General features: G+C 35.4%; 1 protein-coding gene and 1 pseudogene across 1 annotated transcript; one reads left to right on the top strand and one right to left on the bottom strand.

The window, feature by feature from the left end:
- Positions 1 to 15,231: 15,231 nt before the first annotated feature.
- On the top strand, positions 15,232 to 19,423 carry LOC149152622 (uncharacterized). Its single transcript, XM_089443544.1, has 2 exons — positions 15,232 to 16,821; positions 17,669 to 19,423. The coding sequence occupies exons 1-2, from the start codon at positions 15,232 to 15,234 to the stop codon at positions 19,421 to 19,423; spliced, it is 3,345 nt and encodes a 1,114-aa protein (XP_089299670.1).
- A 1,024-nt stretch (positions 19,424 to 20,447) lies between these two features.
- On the bottom strand, positions 20,448 to 25,604 carry LOC149152621 (plasma membrane ATPase 2-like; annotated as a pseudogene).
- Positions 25,605 to 27,864: the final 2,260 nt, after the last annotated feature.

Below are 27,864 nucleotides of genomic sequence, written 5' to 3'. Positions count from 1 at the left end.
TGTCCTTCCTCTATTCACATAGTGGTTTTTGTTCCACTCCACGATGGGTGGCTTCTATTGAACATGCAATAATATCCACAATGCCTTTATTAATAGGGGCTCCTATCCAATGATTAATACAAATAGTAACTACACATGGGTATGATGGCTCTCTATTGCTACTTAGTCTTTCTCTGCAGATTTCCCTAACCAAAGATTAACTCTGTTGATTATGGAAAACAACCACTTTTACTCATACAAATGTTAATCCAAAATTGATTCTTCTACTCTATTTGAGTGAATTTTCTAGGATCAATTACATCTAGGTGGGGATATCTACCTTGGTCTACAACTCCATCATAAGAAACGATAAATAATAGCACAAAAGTAATGTTTCCTGGGTAGCACTCTCCCTTTGTAGTGATGGTAACACTTTCCATCATAGTGAAACTCCTTCCACACTGGCTCTTTTACAATAAAAAATGATCAACAAATATTCGTGTCACAAAAACAATCATTAGATATCGATTTATGACCCCCAAAACAATAGTGTTCCATGCAACTTATATGGTAACTACAAAAATAAATTGAAACCTCTATACATTTTGGTCACTGCAACTGTTAGGTCAAAGATGTTATGCCTTCGACACATCTAACCACCACCACCTCTTGTAGGGTCCATTGATAGTTATTCATTTGCTTGTGCATTACTATGCAGGTCTCTGTTCTAATAACTTCATCTACATCCAAATGTCTTTGAATCTATATTTTTCATTGTAGGGTTTATCATATCATGCTACCTAAGTTTCATAAGGGATCTCTCATCTCATAAAATGACGCTTGCCTCCCACACAAATTATTTTTCCTACACAATCATCTGCACACCTACTTTGCCAGAGCATTCATTCTTCACGCTAAGATTTGTCTCTGATATTCAATAGACTTTGATGCTAGTTGTTAGGATCATGAAACACCAAAAGATGTGGTGATGTCTAAAGACACCATTGTTGGGATCCCACTGGTCATGAGGAGAAATTTACTTGAAGCATTTTCGCCTTTAAATAGAATATATTCTACGTTAATACCATGAGAATAACCATGGTTTTTCATAAATTTAGAACCTGAAAATTGTTGGTAACTTGACCGAATCAAATTTACCCAAACCAACCTAACCATTGCAATAGTGTCTACTTCATTTATGATGATCAATATATTGAAGAGGTATATAAGTCTTATTGTAACTTTTTCCTAATATATAAGAAAACCTTGTCTTTCCAGTGAATGTTCCTTTACAAATTATCAAAATTTTAACACATAAATTCTAAGTGCATTAATATTTATCTTTATTTTTCTATTGTTAAATGCTTGAGTAGACTCCAAATACCAATAAATTAAACCTATGTAATAAAAACCTAGAAACCCCTAAACAAACCATGTGTTGCGTGGACAAAGATAAACACAAATCTGGAACGATCTCTGGTGAAATGTTCTAAAAGTCTTCCAATATAACACTATTGGGTTTCAATTACAAATGTTTCGTGGTTTTGATTGTGTTATGGCTAGATCTCTTACTAAGCAACTATTTTATGGTTATATTTCATTACAGGTTCTTACATTTCTATGTAATAAAAGCCTAGAGAAACCCCTAAACAAACCATGTGTTGCTTGGACAAAGATAAACACAAATCTGGAATGACTTCCGGTGAAACGTTCTAAAAGTCTTCCAATATAACACTATTGGGTTTCAATTACAAACATTTTGTGGTTTTAATTGTATTATGGCTAGATCTCAAACTTACTGAGCAACTATTTTATGGTTATATTTCATTATAGGTTCTTACATTTCTAAGTAATAAAAACCTAGAGAACCACCTAAACAAACCATGTGTTGCTTGGACAAAGATAAACACAAATCTAGAACAACCTCTAGTGAAGTGTTCTAAAAGTCTTCCAATATAACACTATTGGGTTTCAATTCCAAATGTTTCGTGATTTTAATTGTGTTATGGCTAGATCTCAAACTTAATGAGCAAGTATTTTATGATTATATTTCATTATAAGTTCTTACATTTCTCAGTTGTTCAAGTCATCTAAATTGATTAGCACTGAAGTAACCTAATTTAATGGTTTAACCATTTCTTTGAATTTTTGGATTGTCATTCATGTTACAAATTTAAGATATTTTTATGAAATTTTAAAAAAGATTATTTTCTTCATTTAACTTTTTTCGCATATAAGAGATTTCAATAAAACACCAAATAAATAAATTTCAATCCAATAAAACAGAAAAATTTCCATTTATATAAATTCTTTACATAAATATCCATGCACATCGCCGAGATGCCTAGCCTTGATAACCAGAAAATGCATTTGATTAGGAAACAACAGCATATAATTATAAATATTTCTGTTACCATGTTTTTATGATTGCGTATTGGTGGTTTTGTATTTTATACGTTTCCTTCACGGCTCATTAGTATGTGTATATTTTGTAATTTTTGCATGGTGTATATTTTGTAATTTTTGCCTGGGGTATGTGTCGGGAAGAGGCATGGCTATGACTGCATCTAAACATTTGTTAAAAAGTAAAGAGTTGAATGAAAAAAATAATAATTGAAAAAATATAAGCTTACGCAATCTATCTCTTTTGTAATTGATAAAAGACATTCTATAATATTCTGGAAATCTATTTAACATAAACAAAATCAACCGAGCTAACTGTAACTAACTGTTTAAGTTGACTTGGAATATACAATTGAATTTAGCTCAAATCTTAGCAAAGAATGGAATGGCATTTACAACATGGTAACACGTGTATAATTTATATAATTTTAAGATGTTTTCATAAGCGATAAACAGCTTCAAGAATAACTAGAGACTCCTTGTTTCAAAATATTTACACCCTGCTCCAGTGTTGAAGAGTGAAGACTGCACAACATGTATGTTAAATACAATCAATTATAGTTTCACAGCCTATACTGCAAAGGAATGACCTCAAGGTCGGATTGTAAGTTTAATTGTCCGCGTGATTGCTAGACCTCCTGTTGAAGCCCCAAGAGCGGTCAATATACCAGGAGATATTACACCATCACGTGATAGTACTCAGATCAACAAATCTTCAGCAAATTATCCTTAGTTTTAGGGTATTTGTATGCATGTTCGTAAATGGGATAGATTGAAGTGAGCCATATTTCCCCGGCCAAACGAAGTTATTGCATAAAACTTAGGTATTGCATAAAATTTATTTTGCTGACCGGTGGGGCTACTAGGTCCTCCATGACATGGGAGTTCTCAAATATTAGCTCCATGCAAGAAGAATAGTTCTTACTTTCCATGGTTCTTACAAGAGGTGATGAATTATGGCTCGAAAATGAAATAACATTATTCAGATTTTCTTGTTCACTATCCAACATCCAGAAAGAACACAAGACAGCGGAGAAGAAAGGCATTATTGGGAATTTTTTCGCAATAAAAAAGTTACGTATCCAAACAATTTCAATTATGATAATATCTCGGAGAATGTGGCTTTTGCAATATTTATGTTCATCTTTGGGAAGGTTCACAAATTGTTGTCAAAAAAATTAAAGGTGCAGAATACTAAAACTAAAATGGAGTTCGCACGGGCTCGCTCAAAATTGGTTGTTGCTAGCACTCTCGGTAGGAACGCCATGCCTTTTCCTTGACTTGACATTAGAATACGATAGCTAGGACAATTTGCTTGGTTAAACCTTGGCACAATAACAAGAACCAAAATGCGTGTTTTATTAGTATAGGTCATGGGCAAGAGACTCTCTCTTTGAAGCCTTTGTTGTTTTCTTTGAAGTTATGGCTCATAATGCAAGATTGACTTATCTTAAGCAAGTGAAATCGCTGAAAGGGAAGAAGGTTATGCTTATGAGAGATGTGGAGCTGCGTATTAATATAGTGTGGCTATTTTTTGATGGAGCTTGTTACACTAATGTTTGTAGTGTGTTTATAGTCATTTCTTCTCCCATAATCTGATGATTAAATGAAAACTAAGTATTGTTCAAGGCACAAAATTTACAGCTGAACTCCTTGCTATGTGGTGTGCCATGATGATGGCTCTTTGGAAGCACTTAAAAATATTCAGTTTGCATGGGGATTCAAATGTCCTTATGGAGTGGCTCAATGGAAGAGTTGAATTTAGAATCCTCAAAGGAAAATCAGAGAGAGCAATATCCAAAGCAATATGATGATCTACAAGTTCTTCATACATTCACTAAAAATAATAGCATGGAGGATATGTTATCCAAGGAAGCTTTGCTATTAGATGTTGGGTTAGTTTCCATCTCAAACTTGTCTAATAGTAATGTATTGTCTTTTTGTCCATTAAGTTAGTTGATCATATTCAAGTAGGATTTAGTTTATGTTTCACAATATGTTTAAGGTCTAAGATATACTAAAGATTTTTTCTTAGCCTTATTTTTTAAATTATCAAGTAAGTTGTTATGCACCCAAGATATTGTACTTTTAACTTCCTATGAAATATCAAAGTTATGTTTTCTTCTTTTGAAAAAAAAGTGTCACGGACAAGTTTAATAATAGACACATCTATTGGCCTTTCCCTACAAGTTACCCAAGATCATAGAGGGTAACAATAAGTTGAAATAGACAATAATGGGTATAGGAAGATGTGGGAACTTGGTGGACTAATATCAAATGGTTTTTGTAGTTTTTGATATCTATATAAAATGGTTTTTGTGGTTTTTGATATCTAAAATAAAATTATAGAAAGATTGAAAAATATATTTAAAGATATATTTTATTTATAATAATAATAAAAAACTAAAAACTAATTACAAATATTTAGACAAGTAGATAAAAAGTCTCACATCAGCTTATAACTTAATCCATTTGACGCTTTAAAAAATACAACATCGGAAAAAACAAGACTAACAAGACTAATAGTAAACATATCATACATGTAAAAATTATATCAAATAAAATATAACATTAAATATTTATATTAAAATATATTAAACTATGTATTTAAAAATTTTAAAATTAAAAACGAGTTACTTAATTCTCTATTTTTGGACTAGGGATTAATAATTAGCATAATCTGAGTGCCTGAAGTAAAACATTTACAACTTAAAATTGATAATTCGAACACTTCTTTTAGCATTTTCCATGTGATTTTGAATGGTGTCATATTACTTAAAATTGATAATTCGAACACCTTTTTTTTTAGCATTTTTCATGTGATTGTGAATGGTGTCATAGTACTAAAGACAAGCTATTAGATATGTATATTTGATAATAATTATTATTAATGGTATATATTTATTTTAATTCTAGATTTATTAGAAACAAATTTGTTTGATATAAAATTAAAAAAAAAAATAAAAAAAATTAAAAAATTAAAAAAAGTTTGCACATTAAATTTAATTTAATGATAAATGTGTAGTTAAGATGGTTCTATATTGGTTGTGTGTGTAAGCACACATCATGTGTAATTTTTTATTGCTTAAATTACATTTTTGAATGTAAAAGTGGATATAAGGTCTTGAAAGTTTTTGTGGGAGACAACACAACTTAAATTTGCATTTTCAACAATTTTTTTCTAGATTTCTAACAAAACCAATTCAAAAATATACCTGAAAATGGCCAAAATGTAAAATAGTGAAACTACTTGAAATGTTTTAATCATAAGAAATTGTTATTTTTAATTACTTTATATATGATATACATATATGCATAGTTAACATTGAAATATTTTATTTTAGGTCCACATTGTCCATATTAAAATGTTTTGTTATTATGAATATAATGTTAAATACAAGTCAATATTACTTAACTTTGATAGTGAAATATTTATTTATGAATCACATTGAATTTTTTATTATTAATATTTTTTAAATGTCATATATCAATTTTATATTAAGAATTGAATGGAATACACATCTCCCTCTTATTAGAAAGTAACGTAATTTTTTACTTTTAAGTAGCACAACCCCATTTATATAATAGTAAATGTGGTTTATATACACCAATCGACGTCATTTTCATATGTCGATTGACATATAAAAGGTGGAAAATGCCTAGTTGACAATCAATGTGTGTAGGATTTTGTGACCATGGTTGAAGAGGGTTGACCATGGTCAACCATTAACGTAACAATGTATTATTATTAGAACAATATAACAATGTTACATTAATGTTGACAATTGTTACATTGTTACATTAATGTTACATAAATATTCATCATGGTTGAACATTGTCAACCAGGATGGACAATGGTTGGTCTTACATTAATTATAATGCTAATGTTACATTAATGTTATAGAAATGGTTGCACTAATGGTTAAATTTGGTTGACATGGTTGACTATGGTTAACAAGGTTGATGATGGTTGAAAAGGGTTAACCTTTATTGGTCAAGGCAAAACATGGTTGACCTCACTTTACCATTATTGATAATGATTAGCATGATAGGCCAATGATTATGATGACAAATTATGGTTGACCTTGATTTACTATTGTCGACCAAAGTTAACCATGGTCAACCATAATTGACTATGGTTGATCTTACATAAATGTTATAAAAATGGTTACATCAATGGTTGAAGTGGGTTGATGGGGTTGACCATGGTTGAAGAGGGTTCACCATTGTTGGTCAAGGTAGACCATGGTTCACCTTAGTGGAACATAATTAATAATGATTACCATGATTGACCTCATTTGAACACGATTGACAGTGATTACCATAGCTGACTTCACTTGACCATGATTGATAATGATTAAAATTGTTGACCTTACATGACCACAATTGACAATGATTACCATGGTTAACCAAAGATTAAGGAGAAGAATATGGTTGACCTTTGTTTACCATGGTTAACTAAGGATGAAGAAATTTTACCTTGGATTTACATGATTGACTAAGTTTGACCATGGTCAACCATAAATATAACAATGTATTTATGTTACATTAATATAATAATGTTACATTAATGTTGTAGATTATTATATTGTTACATTAATGTCAATCATGTTTGATGTGACATGAATGTTACAAAAATGGTTTCACTACTAGATGAAGAGGGTTGACCATTGTTGATTAACGTGGCCTAATGTTGATGGAGGTACAATGGTCAACCTCATTAACCCATGGTGGATCAAGGTTGACCTTGGTCGATTATGGTTGGTTATGATTTTAATGGTTGATGAAGGATAAAGAGGTACGATTATAGTTCACCTTGGTTGATTATGGTTGGTTATGATTTTAATGGTTGATGAAGGATAAAGAGGTACAATTATAGTTCACCTTGGTTGATTATGGTTGGTATGGTTGATGTTGGTTTCCCATGTTTGACCTCAGCTAACCATTGACAACCATGCTTTACCATGCTTTACCATGGTCAACCATGGTAACATAGCTTGAAAATTTTGACCATGGTTGTCCATGATTGATAATAGTTGATGATGGTTGACAATGGTTGGGCGTGATGATAATGGTTTGACATATTTGGCGATGGTTGAAAATATTTTTTTATGATTAATTATGGCTACCTATGTTGACCATATTTAACCATTTTAACCGTGGTTGACCATCATTAACCATCACGAGTGGGTAGAGCATGGGTTGTTCTAGGTTGATTATGGTTGATCATGTTTAACGAACGATGACCATTGTTTATTATGGTGACCATGGTTGAGTATGAGTTATTAAGGTCATGTATGGTTGAACATAGGTGATAATTAAGGATAATGTTTAACAATGTATGAGGATAATTGAGTTTGTTTAACCATGTTTTCCCATAGTTGAGTTGGTGAAACATTGTCGAATATGGTTAACAAATCATCAACCGTGGGTGTATATGGCTAATCAAGGTTGTCAGTGTTTATTGTATATGACTATGGTGAACGATGATTAAATATGGTCAAACATGTTGACTATGGTCAACCATGTTCAACCATGTTGCCCCACGGGTGATTTTTATTAACAATATTGACCATGGAGACCATTATTGAAAATGGCTTCAACATATTTTACATGAACAACCATGGTTTCATAAGTTATCTATGGTTTATGATGGTTGATTGTTGCTAACTATGGTTGAATGTGGTTGATTATGGTAGACTATGGTTAACTATGGTCAACATATGGTTGAGGATGGTCGATTAAGGTTGACTATTGTTGACTTAGATGACCATGCTTAATTATGGTTAAAGAGAGTCTAAAATGGTTGATGATAGTTGACCAGAACTAACAAGGTTGATTAATATTGACCATTGTTGACCAAGGGTTAATGGGAATTTACCATACAAAAATATGGTTGGCCATTGGTGATAAGGATTGGCAATGAACAATTATGGTCAAGTACAGTCGACTAGTAATGATCATGTTAAACATGATTGACTATTGTTGAGCTAATTGACTATGGTTGAAATTTTCTCCATGTTTATCCATGATTAGTCTTTTTGGCTATGGATGAGCTTGTAAGAGCATGGTTGACTATTGCCAATATTGGTGGCCATGTTTAATTATATGGCCATAGTTAAGAGTTGTCGAGTTATTTGAAGCATGGTTGACTAAGTTTGTTGGATATGTTGATTATGGTTGAATTTGTTGAATAATGATTATGATAGACTATGTTTACACTGACCATGATTAGCCATTATGAAATTGAGAATTTATGTCCATGTTTAACCATGTTGACTATGGTTGACCATGTTTAAACATGTTTGACAATGAGGACTATGTTAATGTATATCAACCATGCTCAATCCATAGTATACTGCATATGTCATATGTTGTTTGGAACATTCTATTGATATTTATTATTGGTCACATTGCAATAATGTTTATTATTGACCACATTGCGATAATGTTGATTATTCATAACATTTTAAAATTGTTCATTACATTGTTGTTTTATGTTTGTCACATTTTGATATTTTTTGGTGCTCATAACATTGGGATGTTGTGACATCGTAACATTGTATCATAGTGATGTTGTGACATTGTAACATTGTAACATTGTGACGTTTATTATTAATCACATTTCTATGGTGTTTATTGTTCATCACACTACAATGAAATTCAATATTCATCACTTTTGGATGACATTTATTATTCATCACATTGTAATTGAAGGTTTTAACCCTGTACATAAATTACCTACAAACGAATTCCTAAACTAGAAAAGATACAGAATAATGAGAACATAAAACAAATATACACAGAGATTTCCCCCTACATCCCAAAACCGAGAATGCCAGATTGATTTTTCATTATATTCCCTTCAATTTTACAATATATACATATACACATTGAAGCATTCATAAACCCCAATCCACTAACTCTCGATTAGAACATAATCGTAGTTCCTAGACCATATCTACAAATACCATGCCAAAAAATCACCATGCCCAAAAACCATGCATGAAAAACCATGTACAAAACCATGTGTAGGTGTGCACACCGTCTTTGGGTCCTCCCCCCAATCCTTGGGTCTGCCTAACTATTATTAGGTCTGGATAATATTATTGGGGCCCTAACCCCATGATGCGTGGAAATAATATAACACACACCCAACAGTGATATCATTTGATTTGCATTGCAATGAAAACAAATTTAACGTGTTCATTGAGACTAAACTCTATGCTTCTCAAAAACTCTATTCTCGCTATAGAGAGCTCTCGCTCATGGTAAACAAACATCAACCATAAGAAACCATAATATTGTTTACTTTGGTTGACTATTATTAACTAAGGATAACTATGGTTAACATATGGTTGACTTTGGTTGACTATTGTTGACTATGGTTGACCATGATCGATGATGGTTGAAGAGGGTCAACCATGGTTGATAATGTTTGATGATGACTAATCGTGGTTGACAAGTTTGATGAGGGTTGGCCACAATTGATGAAGGGTTAATAAGTTTACCATTGGTGACCATGGTAGGGCACTAGTGACATGGATTGACAATGATTGATTATAGTTAAATATGGTTGACCATTAATGACCATGTTAGCCATGATTGGCCATTATTGAATTGGTTTTATTGAGTATGATTGAACTTCTTATCCATGCTTCATCATGGTTAGGTTGTTTGACCATGGATGTTATTATAGGAGCACGGTTGACCATGGTTAACCACATTGAGCAATCAATGAATATGGTTAAGCATGTTGACTATGGTTGACAAAGTGGTTAACCATAGATGCCCATGGATGACCATGGTGACGAAGGTTGACTATGGTAACCATGGTTACACATTATTGAGTTGTTTCAAGCATGGTTGAATATGATTAATTAAATTTGACCAAGTTGTCTATTGGCGATTATTGTTGGTCATGATTTCTATGTTGGATATGTTGACTATATTTAATTGTGTTAAATATGATGACTATAGCTGACTATGTTTTTTATTTGATGAATTTGACTATGGTCAAGCATGTCACAATCTTTGATCATTATGACCATGATTGAAAATTGTTACATTGAGATTTTGCAACCATGTTCGACCATGTTTTATAATGAAGAATATGTTAATGTGTACCAACCACAGTCAACCCATAATACTATTTAGATGCCACAAGTTGTTTAATATATTATAATGACGTTTACTTTTTGTCACGTTGTAAGGACATTTATTTTTCATCACATTGTGATAGTGTGCATAGTTTGTCACATTGTGATGGAATTTATTATTCATCACATTATGATGCTGGATACAATAAATTCCATCGCAATGGCGTTTATTTTTCATCATATTGCAATGCCATTTTTCATTTTTCATATTTCAACAACATTTATTATTCATCGCAATTATCATATCATTTGTTTTGTTTTTCACAATGTGACATTAGGTTATGTCCATCACATTGTACTACTCGGAGATGATTGTCAAATAGTGACATCAGGTTTATTAGATTGCACTACAATGTCGTGTGAGTGAAAGGAAAAGGGTTATGTTCAAATCCAATGTGATGATATGCTCATGACAATGTGATGTATCACAATTATGTATGGGAATGTTCATTACTATGTGACATGAGGTTTGTTTGTCACATTGTAATGTCATATTATTATGTGTTATTATTATTGTTATTGTTGTTAATATTAATATTATTACATAAATATTATTAATAACATTAATATTGGTAATAACATGGATGTTAATAATAACATTATATTATAATAAGATGATTTGTTACATATACTAATACTATTATATAATTATATTAATAGTGTATATATATGTTATAGTTAAAGTATTAATGTTAATAATGTAATATTGCTAATCTTATCAATGGTGTTATTAATGATATTATTATTAATATTAATGATATTGGTATTAATTTTAATATTATGTTTTTAATATTATTTATATTAATGTTATTATGTTGTTAGTAATATTAATATTAATAATGACATTAAAGTAATGACATCAATGCTAACATTATCATAACATGAGTTGCTACATATAATAATAATATTATATAACGATATTAATAGTGTATTCATGTTATACTTAATGTATTACTATAAATTTAACATTATTAATATTGATATTACTAACATTATGATTAATATTAATGCTATTCCATAAATATTAGTTTATTGTTATTATTATTACTTAAATTTTATTTAACAATAATAATATTACTAATAATATTAATATTAGTAGTGCACGTTAGTGGACTCCCCATCATTAAAGCACCTTTTCTATTGAGAGGTAACATATTCAATTTTGTGGTTGAGACACTACAAAGTGATCCTTTCAAGTGGATCTACCTAGTACAAATACTCCATGGATGTATTTGTCACCAATCTCTAGGGTCCATGAATCACATTGAAGAAAAAACCTCGATGGTTATCTCAAATGGTTGAGTCCCCATTGTTAAAACACATTTAGTATTGAGAGGTCATGGGTTCAATTCTCTCGAGACTCTCAAGGTAAGGCTCCATGTTTGAGCAGATAAGAAGTGATCCCTTTAGGTGGATCTTCTTGGTACAAATGAGCCATACTATATATATTGTGATCCCTTTTGGTAGATCTTCTTGGTACAAATGAGCCATACTATAAATATTATAGTGATCAGTGATCTCTTAAATATGTTAACCATATATATAATTATTATTATTTTAGTATTTTTTTAAATTAATACCATTTTTAATAATATTAACTATAATAATAATAGTGTTATGTTGTTATTATTATTAAAAAATGTTACACATGATATTATTACTTAATATTATTAAAAAATTGACATTGTTACTACTTTCTATTATTATATTCTTATTATAAATATATTTATTTAAATTTTATTAATCACAACGTTGTTAATAATATTATTGGAGAATATTATTATAATATAATAATATTATTAATGATAAAAAATTCTTAAATGCAAAAATGTTGTTATATTCAATTATATTCAATTATTACATTAATATTATAATCTTATTAATGTAAAAAAGTCATCATTATTAATGATATTATTCAGATTATTATTGTTTACATTAATGTTATTATATTATATTTATGTTATTTACATAAGTATAGTAACATAATCCATTTACAATGAAAATCTTGACGTCTCGTCATTTTTATTCGTCGTTGCTGGTTAACGTCTTCTTATCCGAGTCCAAGCCAAGCCTACAGGATTTGTATTTAATGAAATATGTGTGCGGTGTAAAATTGTAAAGTAGAGTGGTGATTATTTTTACGAGTGGCATAGCTGAATGGATTAGTGGAGGGATTATGAGCAATTGCTTTAGCCGTAGTCTTTAACGCGACTTTTTGAAAGCTTTTTCGGCGATTTTTTCCGGTGAAAATCCGGCAGTAATTTATTGAAATCGAAGTTTGATAACTAGTTTCTGCACAATGAAAGCATCCCAGGGGTTTTTCAGGGTGCTGAATCCGAATATGCAGTTAAAAAACCATTTTAACTGCAACAAATCATGATTTCATCTCAATTTCTTCTGCCGGATTCCGTCACCGGAATCTCAAAAAGTCGCATTATAGACAACTCCATTGCTTTAATGGTGGAAGTAGTTATACATAGATGTGTTATTAAGAAAAGTATCTCTTATTATATAAACAAAACTATTCCATACATCAATTTAATTATACTAACAATTTAGGTCAATTTATAAAAAACTAATAATTTATAATTATCTTTGTAAAAAACTATTGTATTGAATTATAAAGTAACAACCTATATCAATTTATAAAAGAACTAATACTTTATAATTATCTTCGTAAAAAACTATTGTATTGGCTAGAATTCTATACATTTATATTGTCCAATGATAAATGTTAGCATAAAACTATAAATAAGAAGCAAAACTTGGACTTTGCAAACTAATCTATCCTTATTCATCGGTGGTGAGAGAGAAAAAAGACCGACGAAACCCTACGGATGCCTGCGCACCTGCAGACATTTCAGAACCCTGCACCCTGCTCGCACCTGACGGATCAAGCTAAGCCGCCAGTTCACTGCTGAAGGCCCTCCATGGCGCAGCCAGCAGGAGGGGCGGGCTCTGCCCCCCCTCCTTCGAATACCCATTCAGACAGCGAGAAAACAAATAATACCCCGCTGACTACTTCTGATACAAACCGCGAAACAGAGCACGAAGGCCAGAGGACCAACGACAAGGAGATCCATGCAGATCAGCCTGCAGCTACAGACCCAGAAACTGAAAAGTGCCAAAACGCTTCTTCGTCACAGCCAAAGGCGACCTCGGCTACATGCATTCCAAAGTCGACAGAACGCATCAGGATAGAACTGCCCAGTCATCGAATCAATGGAGAAATCCAGTACATGCAGGACCATGCCCTGATCGGAAAATTCCTGGGCTTCTGGCCGACAAAAAGAGCCCTGAATGGCTGGATCGAGTCAAAGTGGAAACCTAAGGGACAAGTTACACTGCAACTAGGTCCAAAGGGCTTCTTCACAGCCATATTTAACTGCCTGGAGGACAAAACTAAGGTATTCGAGGGTGGCCCATACTTCTTCAACTCATCCAGACTGTACCTCACAGAATGGAAGCCACGATTCAACCCTGATAAAGAGGACTTCAGTTGGGCTCCTGTCTGGATAAGAATGTACGGGCTCCCTGTGGAATACTGGAAGGAAGAAACGCTTGCAGACATTGGCAACAGACTGGGGACCTTCATCAAAGTCGTCGAGGAAACAAAGAAGCGCAAATACACATCCTATGCTCGGATCTGTGTTAAGATGCACCTCGCCAAGACTCTGGCAGACACGGTAAGTCTCTTTCACGAAGATTTTGAATGGGAGCAAACTCTTGATTATGAACACATCCCTTTCCGTTGCCGTAAATGCCATGCGCATGGGCATCTGTTTAGGGATTGCCCTCTTAATCAGCAATCCAAAGCCTCTCCCTCTGAGAACCAGACAGATTCGGAAGGCTTTACCATAATCCCCAACCACCGCAGGCACACCAAGAGAAATCAGGCAGCCCCAGAAATCTCTTCTAGATTAGACTCTCATAACAAGTTTTCCCCTCTAGCCAACCAAGATCCTCCCAGTGAAGAACCTATGGACTCTGTCTTTCAACCCTCTTCTTCCTTCAATCCCCAGACCCTTAAGCACTCAGACAATCGCAGCTCTTTCCAATCTCCCCTTCCACCTTTTGAAGACATCACAAAGGTAGCCTCAGATCCCAGTAACCCATCCGCCGGCAAAGGGAAATCAATATTAAACTCCAAGCAACCAGACTCTAACATGGACATGGATGCAGCTTTAGCGCTAAGCTTACAGAACACCACAGAGGAAGATGAACAAAATACCCCTAGCAACATGGAACAAGATCCGGAGAACTTCATCATAGAAGGCATTGATCTCCTAAAACTTGAAACAGCTTGTAAGCAAAAAGAATACAACACCATTCCTCCCTGGCAAATAGATCGGCTAGAAGGAGTCCTAGCCACGGTACAGCACAACAAAAATCTCGGCATACAGGGAGGAAGTCCATGGGACATAAAAAAGACTCTCAAAGAAACCAAGAAGAGGGGACGCAAAACGGATTTGCAGAGAACCATCGCAGTGGGAGAATTGCTTATGGAATCAGGGAGATTCCCTAAGCTGACCAAATACTACAAACCTACAGCTCATTTACTATGAAGATGATCTCCTGGAATGTGAGAGGACTCAACAGCCCCTCAAAAATCAGAATGATCAAGAACTTGATTCAACAAGAAAAACCTTCTATAGTTTTTCTTCAAGAAACCAAAAGCAGCACAATTGCCATGGACAAAGCATGCAACAAAATTTGGGCCGGCAGCAGCTCAATGTCCGTAGACGCCTCAGGAGCTTCGGGTGGATTAGCCATGCTATGGAATCCACAGATCCTTACTCTTTACGACTTCCACGCCACCCATTTCCTCATTCAAGCATCTTTTCATCTTATAGGAACAAATATCCATGGGCACCTTTCAAATGTTTATTTTCCGCAAAGCATTCAACAGAAATTAGATCTGTTGAACACGATCTCTAGTTTAAATGAGCACAGACAGTTCCCGCTCTGGATCAGTGGAGGAGATTACAACATCATACAATCGCTGGAGGAAAAGACAGGGGGACGAACAAGATTAGAAAATGACAGCAAGGGGCTCAGAGACTTTATTCAGGACAATCACTTAATGGACATTCCAACCACCAATGGGATCTTTACATGGACTAACAAGTGCAGCGGTACCAATCATATTGCCTCCAGGCTTGACAGGTTCCTCCTCTCAGACAACGCAATCCATCTAGGAGGAGACTTCAATGCATCAATTTTGCCCCACGGAGGTTCGGACCACTGGCCCATAATGCTTCAATGGTCTCGGCCTGGTACACGATGCAATAGGCCTTTCCGCTTTGAAGCCTTTTGGCTTACAAACCCAAAATTCAGGCAAATAGTAGAAGAGGCTTGGAAGTCCTACAGGCCACCAGAAGGAGCCAAAATGTATCAATTCCAGCAAAAGTTAAAAAACTTAAAGCAAGTCCTCAAGAACTGGAATAGAACACAATTTGGTAACATACAGGAGAATCGACAAAGGTTGGAAAAGCAAATGGAAGCACTGCAGCAAGACATCATCAAAGAAGGCCGAACGGAGGAACAGTCCCAACAAGAGCAAATCCTCTGGCATCAATTAGAAGAACGGAGGAAACAAGAAGAAATACTCTGGCGACAAAAATCACGAATCAGCTGGCTAAAAGAGGGAGAAAAGAACACAAAATTTTTTCACAGAACAGCTATCCAAAGGCGCATGCACAATAACATAACCTTCATCAACAACCAACAAGGAGAGCGAGTCGAAGCCCACGAAGACATGGAAAAGGAATTAACCAACTACTTTCAAGACATCCTCAAAGAACCGGAAGGAAACAGGGACGCAGAAATTCGAGCCATCACTCAGCATATTCCTCGAATAATAACTGATGAGCACAACAACAAACTGCTTCAGCCCACATCTCTAAAAGAAATTGAAGAAGCAATGATCCAGCTCAAGGATGGCAAAGCCCCTGGGCCAGATGGTTTCACTACCAATTTTTACCATGAATTCTGGGAGTTAATCAAAGAAGAGGTTTGGGAGCTGGTGGAAGAATCAAGAAGCATGCATTGGATTCTTCCAGCTCTCAATACTACTTTCATAGCATTAGTCCCCAAATGTGCTGAACCAAGTAAACCGGAAAGCTACAGACCCATTGCTTTATGCAATGTCATATACAAGCTCATCACCAAAGTCATAGCAAATCGGCTCAAACCTCTCCTACCCTTACTCATTTCGCCGGAACAAACAGGTTATGTTAAAGGGCGACAGATCATGGACGGCATCATCTTATCAAATGAGGTGATTCACTCTCTCAAGATTCTACCAAAACCAGGTATGCTTCTAAAACTAGATTTATCCAAAGCATTTAACAAGCTCAGTTGGAACTATATACAAAAAATGCTTATAGCTTTTGGCTTCAGTCACACTTGGACAAGATGGATCATCAATTTAATCTCCTCTCCAAACTTGTCGGTTCTGTTAAATGGTTCTCCTTCTCTTCCCTTTCGGCCATCTAGAGGCATAAGACAAGGGGACCCACTGTCGCCTTTCCTCTTTGTCCTTATGGCAGAAGGGTTGGGTAGACTACTAAAGTCCGCCATCTCTTCTAAAATGCTCAAAGGCATCTCTGTGCATGGCCTGCCACCTCAATCCCACCAGCAATTTGTTGACGATACCTTGCTATTTGGATACCCATCTTCACAAGAAGCCTCTGTCTTTAAATCCTTGCTCTCCATCTTCTCCCAAGCTTCAGGTACCTCCATCAATGCATCGAAATCCCAGCTCTATTTCTTCAACACCCCCCCCCTCCACTCAAAGGAACATAGCCCGAATATTGCAATTCTCTATTTCCAAGCTTCCTTCGTCCTACTTAGGGGCCCCCCTAGCCGCTGCAGCTATCAAGCATTCCTCCTGGCAGACTCTTCTAGATAAGCTAGAATCCAAGCTCTCCCTGTGGACTTACCGGGCTCTCAACATCGCCAGCAGGCTTGTCCTAATTAAATCAGTTCTTTAGGCCATGCCATTGTACCTCTTTTCTCTTTTGGCCGCCCCAAAATGGATTCTAAAATCTATTCGCAATCTTCAGCGCAACTTCCTCTGGGGGTCTTCGGGCCTTAACAGAAAATGGGCGCTTGTGAATTGGCAGGACGTCTGCAAACCCAAGTCAGAAGGAGGCCTGGGCTTACGAGACCCTATCCAGAACAACAACACTATGGGAGCTCGATTGTGGTGGAATTGGATCACCAAGCCCAACGCACCTTGGGCCAAAATATGGCAGGCCAAATATGCACCAGGCAGTCAATGGTCTAATCTAATCCGAATCAACTCCACCACTCAAGGATCACCCATTTGTAACGCAGCCAAACCACACAGCAAGTTCATTCAAGAACATAGCTTCTGGGAAATTCACTCCGGCACTACGGCAAGATTTTGGGAGGACTCGTGGCAGCAGCTCCCCAGGCTCGACACAGTTTTTCATAAGCCTCTCTGGCAAGAGCAAATGCAGCAAGCACACCTTACTCATGTTAATCAATTTTGGCAACACTCCGCAAGCACCGACTTCAAAATCTGGAAGAAAGCTAGCCTCTGGCAGAGAGCTTGGCTAGGAGAATCTTATGAGGACATAGATCAAGAATTATCATTCAGAAGAATTCAATACTCTATTCTACAGGACCGCCTCAGATGGGGACACATGCCTAAGGGTACATTCACCACCAAAGAGGCCCACCAGCTCAGATATTCCGAAAATCAGCCCAATAAGGACCCCATCTGGGAAAAGATTTGGCAACCAGGAATATGGCCCAAAATCTCTACCTTCCTATGGCTGCTCAGCAAAAGAAGAATACTCACATGGGACAACCTGGTAAAGCGCGGATTTGTAGGGCCATCAATATGTCCGAATTGCAACATTCAATCTGAAACAATCGGTCACTTCATGGAAACTTGTCCGTTAGCAGCGCAAATGTGGAGGAAAGTTGAAAGTTGCAACATGAGATCAGAAGCTAGGACAGAGGATATAACCGAGAATCTAAGGAACTGGGTCAAATCCCCCTTCAAGAGTCAGCTTCTCAACCATCTGTGGAGCCTCTTACCAGGATTCATATATTGGACTCTATGGAAGGAAAGAAACCATAGAATTTTCAACAATTCTTCCAGGTCCATTGAGGCCTTATGGCTAATCTTAAACAAACAACTGCAAGAAACAATTGCCATCAAATCTTGGTCGGATACAGATATGCCAGACTCCCCATTGGAATGTAGGATTCTGAAGGCATGGAACATAAACCTCTCAGCAATACCGAAGGAAAACACCCGAACATCTAACAGCAGCGCCTCTCCCTCCAGCTGGTCCCCTCCAGCCTATGCTACCTATAAGTTAAACTTTGATGGGGCAGCCAAAGGCAATCCAGGGCTTGCGGGTTATGGAGGACTCTTCCGAAATCACTCAGGAGAGATACTGCAGATTTTCTATGGCTCGCTGGGCAAAGACACCAATAATGTAGCTGAATTAGAAGGATTATGGAGGGGCTTATGTCTTGCAGAACAGAACAGATACTTCCCCTTGGAAGTGGAGGGAGACTCCTTAATCCTTATCAATGCTGCCCAAAGAATACAGGCAGGTACGTCAGCTGTTAAGGTAGCCACGAGCTGGAGGCTACTAAGCAGGTTGGAATCTTTGGAGGAAAAGCTACAAACTCCCCAAAGTCTAACCTTCAAGCACATAAGAAGAACAGCGAACAATGTGGCGGACAGACTCGCCAACCAAGGTGCTTCTCAGGGTATTGTATACTTTGCAGGATCCCTGGATACCTCCGAAGATGACAAGCTTAACAATGACAGCATCTCTCTGGCACAGAAGGACCTCATCCTCCCGGATGCGGGTGCAATTGCAACGTGGTAATGGCATGTGCCATCACGTGGGCAAGTGGCAGGCCCGCGGTGTCCAAGGGTACCACGTTAAGCGGTTTATTAATATGCATAAGCTCGGACAGAGGAAGGCATTAATGCCTGTCATCTCGGCTCGAGGGAGGGGAATGGAGATCGATGCAATGGAATGTTTTAAGGAAGGAATGTGCAGTGTACAGGGGAATATGGGTAAGCATTGCGCAGGTGCCTTGCTTCGCTCAGAAGGCAATGAGCATAAGAATTTGAGAGGCGTCACGTTGGTTTTTAAGCCAGGAGAAAACGCACCCTGCAACGGTGTTGAGACTGTGTTGGTTTTCATTGTGGGAGGAGCTCGGGGTGCTTGGGTAAGGCCGCATTCAGCAATGCCGAGGGAGAGGCCGCGGATGGGCAGCCGAAGAGGGGGAACCAGAGGCAGGGCCCTCTCGCAGCAGCAAAATTTCAATTCGCCCTCCTCCTCCATCGAAGTAACATCAATGCTGCGGAGGTACCAAGGCAGCAATGAGGAGGACAGTGGTTTTGATGGCAGAAATCCAAGTTCAAAGGAGGGTCAGCAGGAGCTCCCTATGCTCAGGTATCGACTCCCTTGCCCTCAAGCTAATTCCACTCTGATAGTGTTTATTTCGGTTGAGCCGGGCATCTCTCAGAACATAGAGGCAGAGCCTCTCCCAGATTGGCCTCGCTCCAGCAGAGAGGAATCTTCGGTCGCTTGCCTTCCGGTTGGGGTAGGCACCCGTGGGTTGGCCCCGGGAAGTGTGCTCGGTCCTGAACTTGTGCGCCCAGCCTCTAATTGTGAACATGATGCCGGCCCTTCAACGCTGGCTGGTCCAAGCAAGCCAGCACCAGAAGGGAGCCTGGACGCGGTCATCCAGCTCTCCGACTCTGAAGATACGCTCCGTTTCGGCTGCCGGATTGAAGAAGCGCCCCAAACTACCGATGACGAATAAACTCGCCCCGGTAACCTCTGCTGTTTTTCTTGGGTTCTCAATGTATGACTCTGCCAAGCGTTATCCACATCTATGTCAATGTGTCGGCTTTAATTGTTCAAGTGTCGAATGTAATTGTTCAAGTGTCGGCTGTAATAGTCCAGGTGTCTGTTGGTCTTTGTATGGGTCAGTCCATGGCCCTGGTGTCTGTTCTGTTACTATGTGTTCTGTCAATATGTCTTCAGTGGTCAAGCAACAAATTCCAATTTTGAATCTGCTCAATTTTGGAAATGAAAGCAGGGCAAGGAAAGGGCTGATAGGCAAAACTTCAAAGCCTTGCCCATTGTAATCTTTATGTATCTCTGTTTTGTATAATAATAGATTTAGTCATATTCAGAAAAAAAAAAAAAAAAGCAAAACTTGGACCAATAAAATAATATTAAAATAAATATTTTCATTTTGATATATATATAGAGTGAGAGACTAACCAAAATTATGAACAACGGAATAAACCTAGACAATTTTCAATTTTCACTTGTGTCGAGGCATAAAGTATAATGGATTTAACTAGTTGATGAGATGTGAGTGATAAAGTTAAAAATGAAAATGAAGGAATTGAATTGAGATTCATTTTATTTTCGAATTTACCCAATGTTAAAAGTATACTGTCCACCGAATTGTAAATGGGACATGCATTAAAGCTAGAAAACACCTAATCAACATTAAAGAACATTTGCATTCAGCTGATAACTGAATTCAATGCGTTTGAACAATGGAAACATCAATGTCAATGTGTCGAACAACAAATTAATCTTGATCTTGCTGGAGTTTGTAATTCTCCAAAAGATTAACCTGCCTAGGTGCATGTCATATAAATTCTAGGTACGGTTCATATTAGGGTTTTGACGAGTCTCGTAATATTATTTCATTCCTAGGTCTGATGTTCGGTGCGGCTGGGGCGCCCATAAAACTTGGCTAACATAATACCTCGTGATTCTGTGGTGTTTATGGAGTGAAGGTAGGGCCTCAGAATACAAGATTCATTCACCTGGCAACGATTAATGCACCTTATCCTCATTATATGATCTCATCGGATAAAAACAACCAAACAGCAATAACACATATGTGATAGGCCCAATCTATGAGCTCCCAGGGTGAGGTAATCGCAAATAAACTGTAACATACAGAAATCCAAACTAGAAATGTACAGAAAGTCAACACCGAAACAAATATCCAACAGTACTAGGTTTGTGAATTCGTTGGTAATGGTATTCTTGCAAACGAAGAGAGTGTATATTAGGGAGCTGTATAATCAAGCCACGCTAGGGAACGAAATTGTATCATTTATTCCTCTACGTTGCTATTTATTCATCCACGATAACAGGGCATACGTTTCACAATGTAAATAGACATGCGTTTCAGAATTCGATGTATGCTTTATAATTTTTGTTTTGAATTTATTTCTCACTAAAAGTTATATAGTTATATGGGTCATTAACAATAGGCATCATAATTGGGTAAAAAATGTTATTTTAAATCTGGTTTAAACACTTTATTTTGACATGCAAGAAAGTTATTATTTGAGAATTTTATTGGTTTATTGAGAGGAGATAATTAAAATATGTAAAAAGAAAAAAAAAAAACATTTTTAATTCTTGAATTGGAATTGTAATCAGGAAAAAGATTAATATGTCTATTTTTAACAGAGGTTGTTTATGGGTGTAAATACTTTATTTTTTTAAAATTGATAAAAATTATGTAATTTATGACTATTAAAAATAAAATATTTTTATCACATATTTTTTATATTGAGTTATAGTATTAAAAAAATAATAAAGAAAATAAGATTATTTATACTTTATAATGCATTTAATTAAAACTAACAAAATATGCACATTCATTTTTGTTTTGTTAAATAATTAATATTTTTTATTTAACTTCTTTTTTTTATTATTATTATTTTAAAAAGAAAATATTTCAACTCAAGATTAATAACACTGAATTTCACCTAAATACTTGATTTCATCTTGCTAAGATCATGATAATAATTTAAAGATAATAAAATAGTAAATTTATATGAATTTTTTTTTTTTTTTTTTACATTAACAATATATTTTTTAACATTATTTTGATATTGAATTTTTAATAATTTTTTATTTTTATTTTTTTAACTAGGATACATATTTGCACAATGCCATCTTTCTATGAATATATGTATTTGTTAACATTATTAATGAAAAAAGATAATACATTCAAGGTTAATGTAAAATGTCATAAAAAATATTTTTTATTTTTATAAATATTGAAACTTGGTTTTTATATTATTTTATCAGCGAAAGGTAAATAATAAAATCTTATCACTTACTTTAGTTTGTGTTGCTAGTAGTGAGCCCTCACACACAACAATGTCCTAATGTTCAATAATTTTTTTTAAGAGTGATATGCAAATTAATTTTTTAAAGTTTACTGAATTTTTAAGTTATATGCAACTTATTTGTATTACATCTAGAGATATTTTATACAATTTAGTATGAGGGAGGTGTAATTTTCTCTATTCTCGTGAGAGAGGTGTAATTCTCTCTGTGCTCAATCTTAATTTGACATGTATTTATTTTAAAATAAAAATACAATATTTTCTAAATAAAAACTTAATATTAACCATAATAAAAGTAAAAAAGAATATACATATTTTTTTAATTAAAATTATTATAAAATATCAATAACTTACTCTCACTATGAACATTATATAAATAAAAAAATAGTGTTGGCTATAATAAAAACCTAAATGAATGAAACAATTGGTTAGTTGTGATGAAAAATATTATAAAACATCAATAATAGTGTTGGCTATAATAAAAATCAAAATGAATAAAGCAATTGGTTAGTTGTAATTAAAATCATTATAAAACATCAATAACTATAATAAAGGTAAAAAAGAATATACATAATTTTTTTAATTAATATTATTATAAAATATCAATAACTCATTCTCACTTTGAACATTCTATACATAAAAAAGTAGTGTTGGCTATAATAAAAACCTAAATGAATAAAGCAATTGGCTAGTTGTAATTAAAAACATTATAAAACATCAATAATAGCTTTGTCTATAATAAAAATCAAAATGAATAAAACAATTGGTTAGTTGTAATTAAAAACATTATAAAACATCAATAATCTCGATAATCCCATTGTGAGAGCTATGTTGTTGATTGATATTATTCCAACCCACTCAAAAGAAATGTAGCAAAAATGATTCATTGTGACTGTCAACCATAATTAAATGTTCATGTAAAATATTATAATTTTATATCAATTTTAAAAGGAGAAAAAGTAACTAAAAATTGAAAGAAAAAATGTTATATTTTCAGTTTTAAGTGTGAGAAAGATGTATAATTTTTCTGTTTAAAAAAAACAATACAACATTGTAATAAGTTATATATATATATATATATATAATTGTTCCCTTTTCCTCTCAAGTGGAGATGGTCACTCCCTAGTGTGCACCAAGCTAGTTAGGAGCTAGTTAGGATTTAGCTTTTTGAATGTACTCATCCTAAACACCATATACACATTTTAATTTGTGCATATACTCTATGTAATATTTTGAAATTCTAATAGAAAATTTTCTTGCATATATATATATATATGAGACAATTGAAAAAATTAGATTTCTTCTCACACACACACATATATATAATTGAAAATAAATAATTTTTTATGGTTGATACATTTTAAGTATCACACTATTTTACATTTTTTCCTTTTGAAATCCCACAAAAGTTAGTTGGAATTGTAAGTTTAAACTATGCATTGTACACAATCCATGTGCCCAAGGGGATTTTCCAAGCATTGAATCCATATATTCATTAAAAGAAATACAATTTAAACAATGAAAAATTACATATGAGACACATCCATACTTACAAAACCCAAAGAAAACAAATATCTCTTAGTGAAACCTTTTTTTTCAATTTTTGTAGTCTAACTCCTCTCTACCCTTCCTATATCTATAATTAAAATGATTCTATCCTAAAAAAGTATCGACTTGTCATCATATGAATCATTATCGATTCATTATTTTGACGCTCTTCTACTTACTTTTCGAAAAGATCACTTAACATACAAGGTCCATGGAGAAAGTGTAGATCCTAGATTGAAAGGATCAAATCAAGACAATAAAATACGAGATTGGGTCTTAGTTGATGAATGAATGGGTCTTAGTAATATAATTGTCGCATGAATTCTAAAACTCGCTTGAACAAGTCCATTCCTAGGTTTCAAAACATCATCTACTGTATATAACAAGGAGCCACTGCCGTGGCGGTAGCCCCTACTGGGGTCTGCAGGCACATTGCAAGTTAGCTAACAGCAAATGGATTGCATCAAGTTGATGACACCATAACCTCACCATACCTGTGATAATTTTGACATTTACACCAAGATTAAGAGCCCTTCTGATTGTTTTAGCATTGTCATGGCGTGGGGGTTCAAAAAGAGGCATCAATCCAATAAAATGCCAGGGCCCTCCTAGACTCTCCTTCCTGCCCTTTGGAACTTCCTACAAACATTTTGAGATAGCTATAAAGATATACACAATCAACAAGAAGAACTTACTGGGAAGATTCAGCCCACGGATAAAGAAAAAGAAGCCATATTATTAACCTGATATGCAACTGCAAGAGAGCGAAGTCCTCGTTCAGCAAACTTGTCAATAACTGTATGAACTCGCCACTCAATTTCTGGCTTATTATGTGCGAGGTTAAGAATCTAGCAGAAAGTATTTGGTCATTTCAGTTTTAATAGAATGTGTACAAATAAGTTTTGAAGCACTTTCTAAACAATACAGCCCATTACCAAGCCTAATGAAGAAGGTCAAACATCCAAAGAACAATACCTACTTTGGAGCACCTTTACTAACTCGATGCATTTTCCCTTCATTGTCAATATAAGTGAGAGTTGTCCTCTTGTCAGTTGGATTAAAAGGAAGAAAATGGACCTCTTGAATGCATGCCCGCGCCTTTTACATCAATGGATATTAAAACCCACAACAAAAGATACGAATCAGTAAAATAAGCATAGGCCTACTTATCAACTAAAATTTAATATGATGACATTAAAAAAAATACTTGCCTCCTTAGGATCCGCAAGCATCCCAACAATTGCCGCATCAATGGCATCTTGATTCTCTGTTCTGGATGCTCTTGCAGCCATCAGGATAATATAATAAAAAAAGGCAAATGTAAATGACATTTGCACGGAAGTTCTGACGTGTTGGCACCACTATTCACTATTTTCTATTTTCCATGTAATTTTTACAAGTTGTTCTGACTAGAAACTAGGTGGCATCCTCAAGAGCTCGCATTTGTAAGTGGTAATCAACTCTAATTCCCATGATTGAATCAAACTGTCAAACCATTTGCATATTCCCAGACCTCGCATTTGTACGTGGCATTCGGCTTTAATTCGCATGATAGAATCAACTGCGAAACCATTTGCATATTGATTTGGTTTTTTTCCTGATTTCTAGAGGTGCTCAGGTTGTATTTTAGCCATAGAGATTTCCTTTGACTACATTTTGGCCATGAAAAATTAGGAGTATAAGCTTAGCCACGATTGCTTGGGTGTTGGGCAGACAACTAGCAGATGAAAGATGACAACCAATAGACCAGGAAGCAGACCACACCTAGCTAGAACCTGGCTTTCTCCATCGAACCCTTGATCCCGCTAGGCGGTGATGTGAAACTAGGGTTGTTGGTGGGTGAGTAAGTTTCGTGTTTCAGGCGTGCACGAGGGGTCTCGTTTCAGAGTGAAGTGGAGAGCGGCGTGCTTTAGAGGCAAAGAGGTTCACTGGGAGATCCCAGCTATCTGAAGAAGAGAATAACTCGATTCGTTAACAGAGTAAGTAGTTTATCCCGTGTCAATCTTTTGCATGTCTATGCTTGTTCTGTTCCTGGTGGGCTTGAATCAGCAGTGCCTTATATATATTAAAACAATACGCTGTTGTAATATACAGGAATATTAATATTTCCATGAAACTAGAATGCAGATTCAACTGAAATCATCCCTTAAATATTCTTGCATCATTTCTAAAATCATCTAAACTATAGCAAACACAATAAAAAAAATTCCCATTTTCAAAATTTGTAATGTGAAATAAATCACACTTTCTGAAACCTATTTCAGATCTATCAGCATAAATATACTATTTAAAAAGTTGGATATAGAAATAAATTTTCCAATCAACAATAATCCATTGATTTTGAATTCGATTACAATATATTTGCCTGTAAGACAGGTATAAAATCTGTTGGCATATTTTAGAATAAGCAATAAAATTCTTTTATTGCAATAAAAAAGCAGTCTTATCACTATTTCTGGTCTTTTGGAATTTTAGTATTTGGAATTGATTCGCAGTTATCAGTAAAGTATTCGTGATTTTCTGGCAGTCAATCGCCATGACCGCTGTCAGCAATTTCAGGAACCCGGGTGTAGGATTTCAGCGATGCCTAGGGTGCTCCAGCATCATTCACGCGCAATTTCAGCCGGTAGGTTTGGAAAAAGTTTCAACACATCCTGCACGACCTTATGCAAGAGTTCGAGTTCCCTGTATTCATATCCAGAGGGTAACATTATTAGTGAGAGCAGCCTACCTAATTTAGCATGCACCTACTAATCCAACAGACTAAAAGCTATGATGCTCACCCATTAAATGCCTTCCGCTCCAGTCCGCTAATCTTTGCAACATGAGCAAGAGCATCTCTCCACTGCTGAATTCTTTTGTTGTCGTATTGCTGCGTTTCTTCGTGTGCACATGGGCTTAAACCCTCACGCTATTCATTCCTCAGTGCAGCCTTACCTTCATCAGAAAAACGAAGAAGGGGCTCGAAAATGAAGAAGGAGCGATTATCAGTCGCTTCATCAGAGAATAAATCCACTGCCACTGAGTTCAAAGTGTTCGTACAAGATAGCCCTTGTCATAACCGAGCCCACAAAATCAAGGGGCCTGAAACGCTGGCCAGCAATGACGATGGAGCTCATATATTATCACCGCATCGCAAGAAGTCAGTGAATCACCAGCAAAGAAGAAGGACATTGCAGTGATGGCATGTACTCCATCATCATCCGGCCATAGCCCAGGGATAGGCGACGATAATCCCCCTGACCCAAGACTCTAGAACTAGCTAGCAAGATCTATATGTACTCCTTGTTTCTCAAGATTATAGTTAATAGAACTTCAATGCATTAGGACACTTGGAAGAAGCAGTGGCAGTTGTGTACATGCAGCGGCAGCAGTGCCAAACTGCCTACTTTTAAGAAAAGTACACAGGCGACTCGAAACTCTTTAGCCTAAGTTTTCAGAAAAGTATACAGGCGACTCGAAACTCTTTAGCCTAAGTTTTCAGAAAAGTATACAGGCGACTCCAAACTCTTTAGCCTAAGTTTTCAGAAAAGTATACCGTGCAGCCGGCAATAAGAGGTCGAAACACAAACTTTGGATAAAAATCTATTG

This window comes from Pinus tabuliformis, chromosome 9 (assembly GCF_031772625.1).
Source record: "Pinus tabuliformis cultivar Carrire ecotype Pingquan chromosome 9, CPIR1, whole genome shotgun sequence".
In the NCBI taxonomy this organism is placed as follows: Eukaryota; Viridiplantae; Streptophyta; class Pinopsida; order Pinales; family Pinaceae; genus Pinus; species Pinus tabuliformis.
The sequence above is the reverse complement of the archived record's forward strand: the minus strand, read 5'-3'. Positions and strand labels throughout refer to the sequence as shown.

Bases quoted from the DNA above. Each gene is read 5' to 3' on its own strand.
- LOC149152622 (XM_089443544.1), top strand. From the start codon at position 15,232: ATGGACAAAGCATGCAACAAAATTTGGGCCGGCAGCAGCTCAATGTCC. The intron at 16,822-17,668 runs GTGATTCACTCT...GTGAATTGGCAG, and splicing joins GCATCATCTTATCAAATGAG to GACGTCTGCAAACCCAAGTC.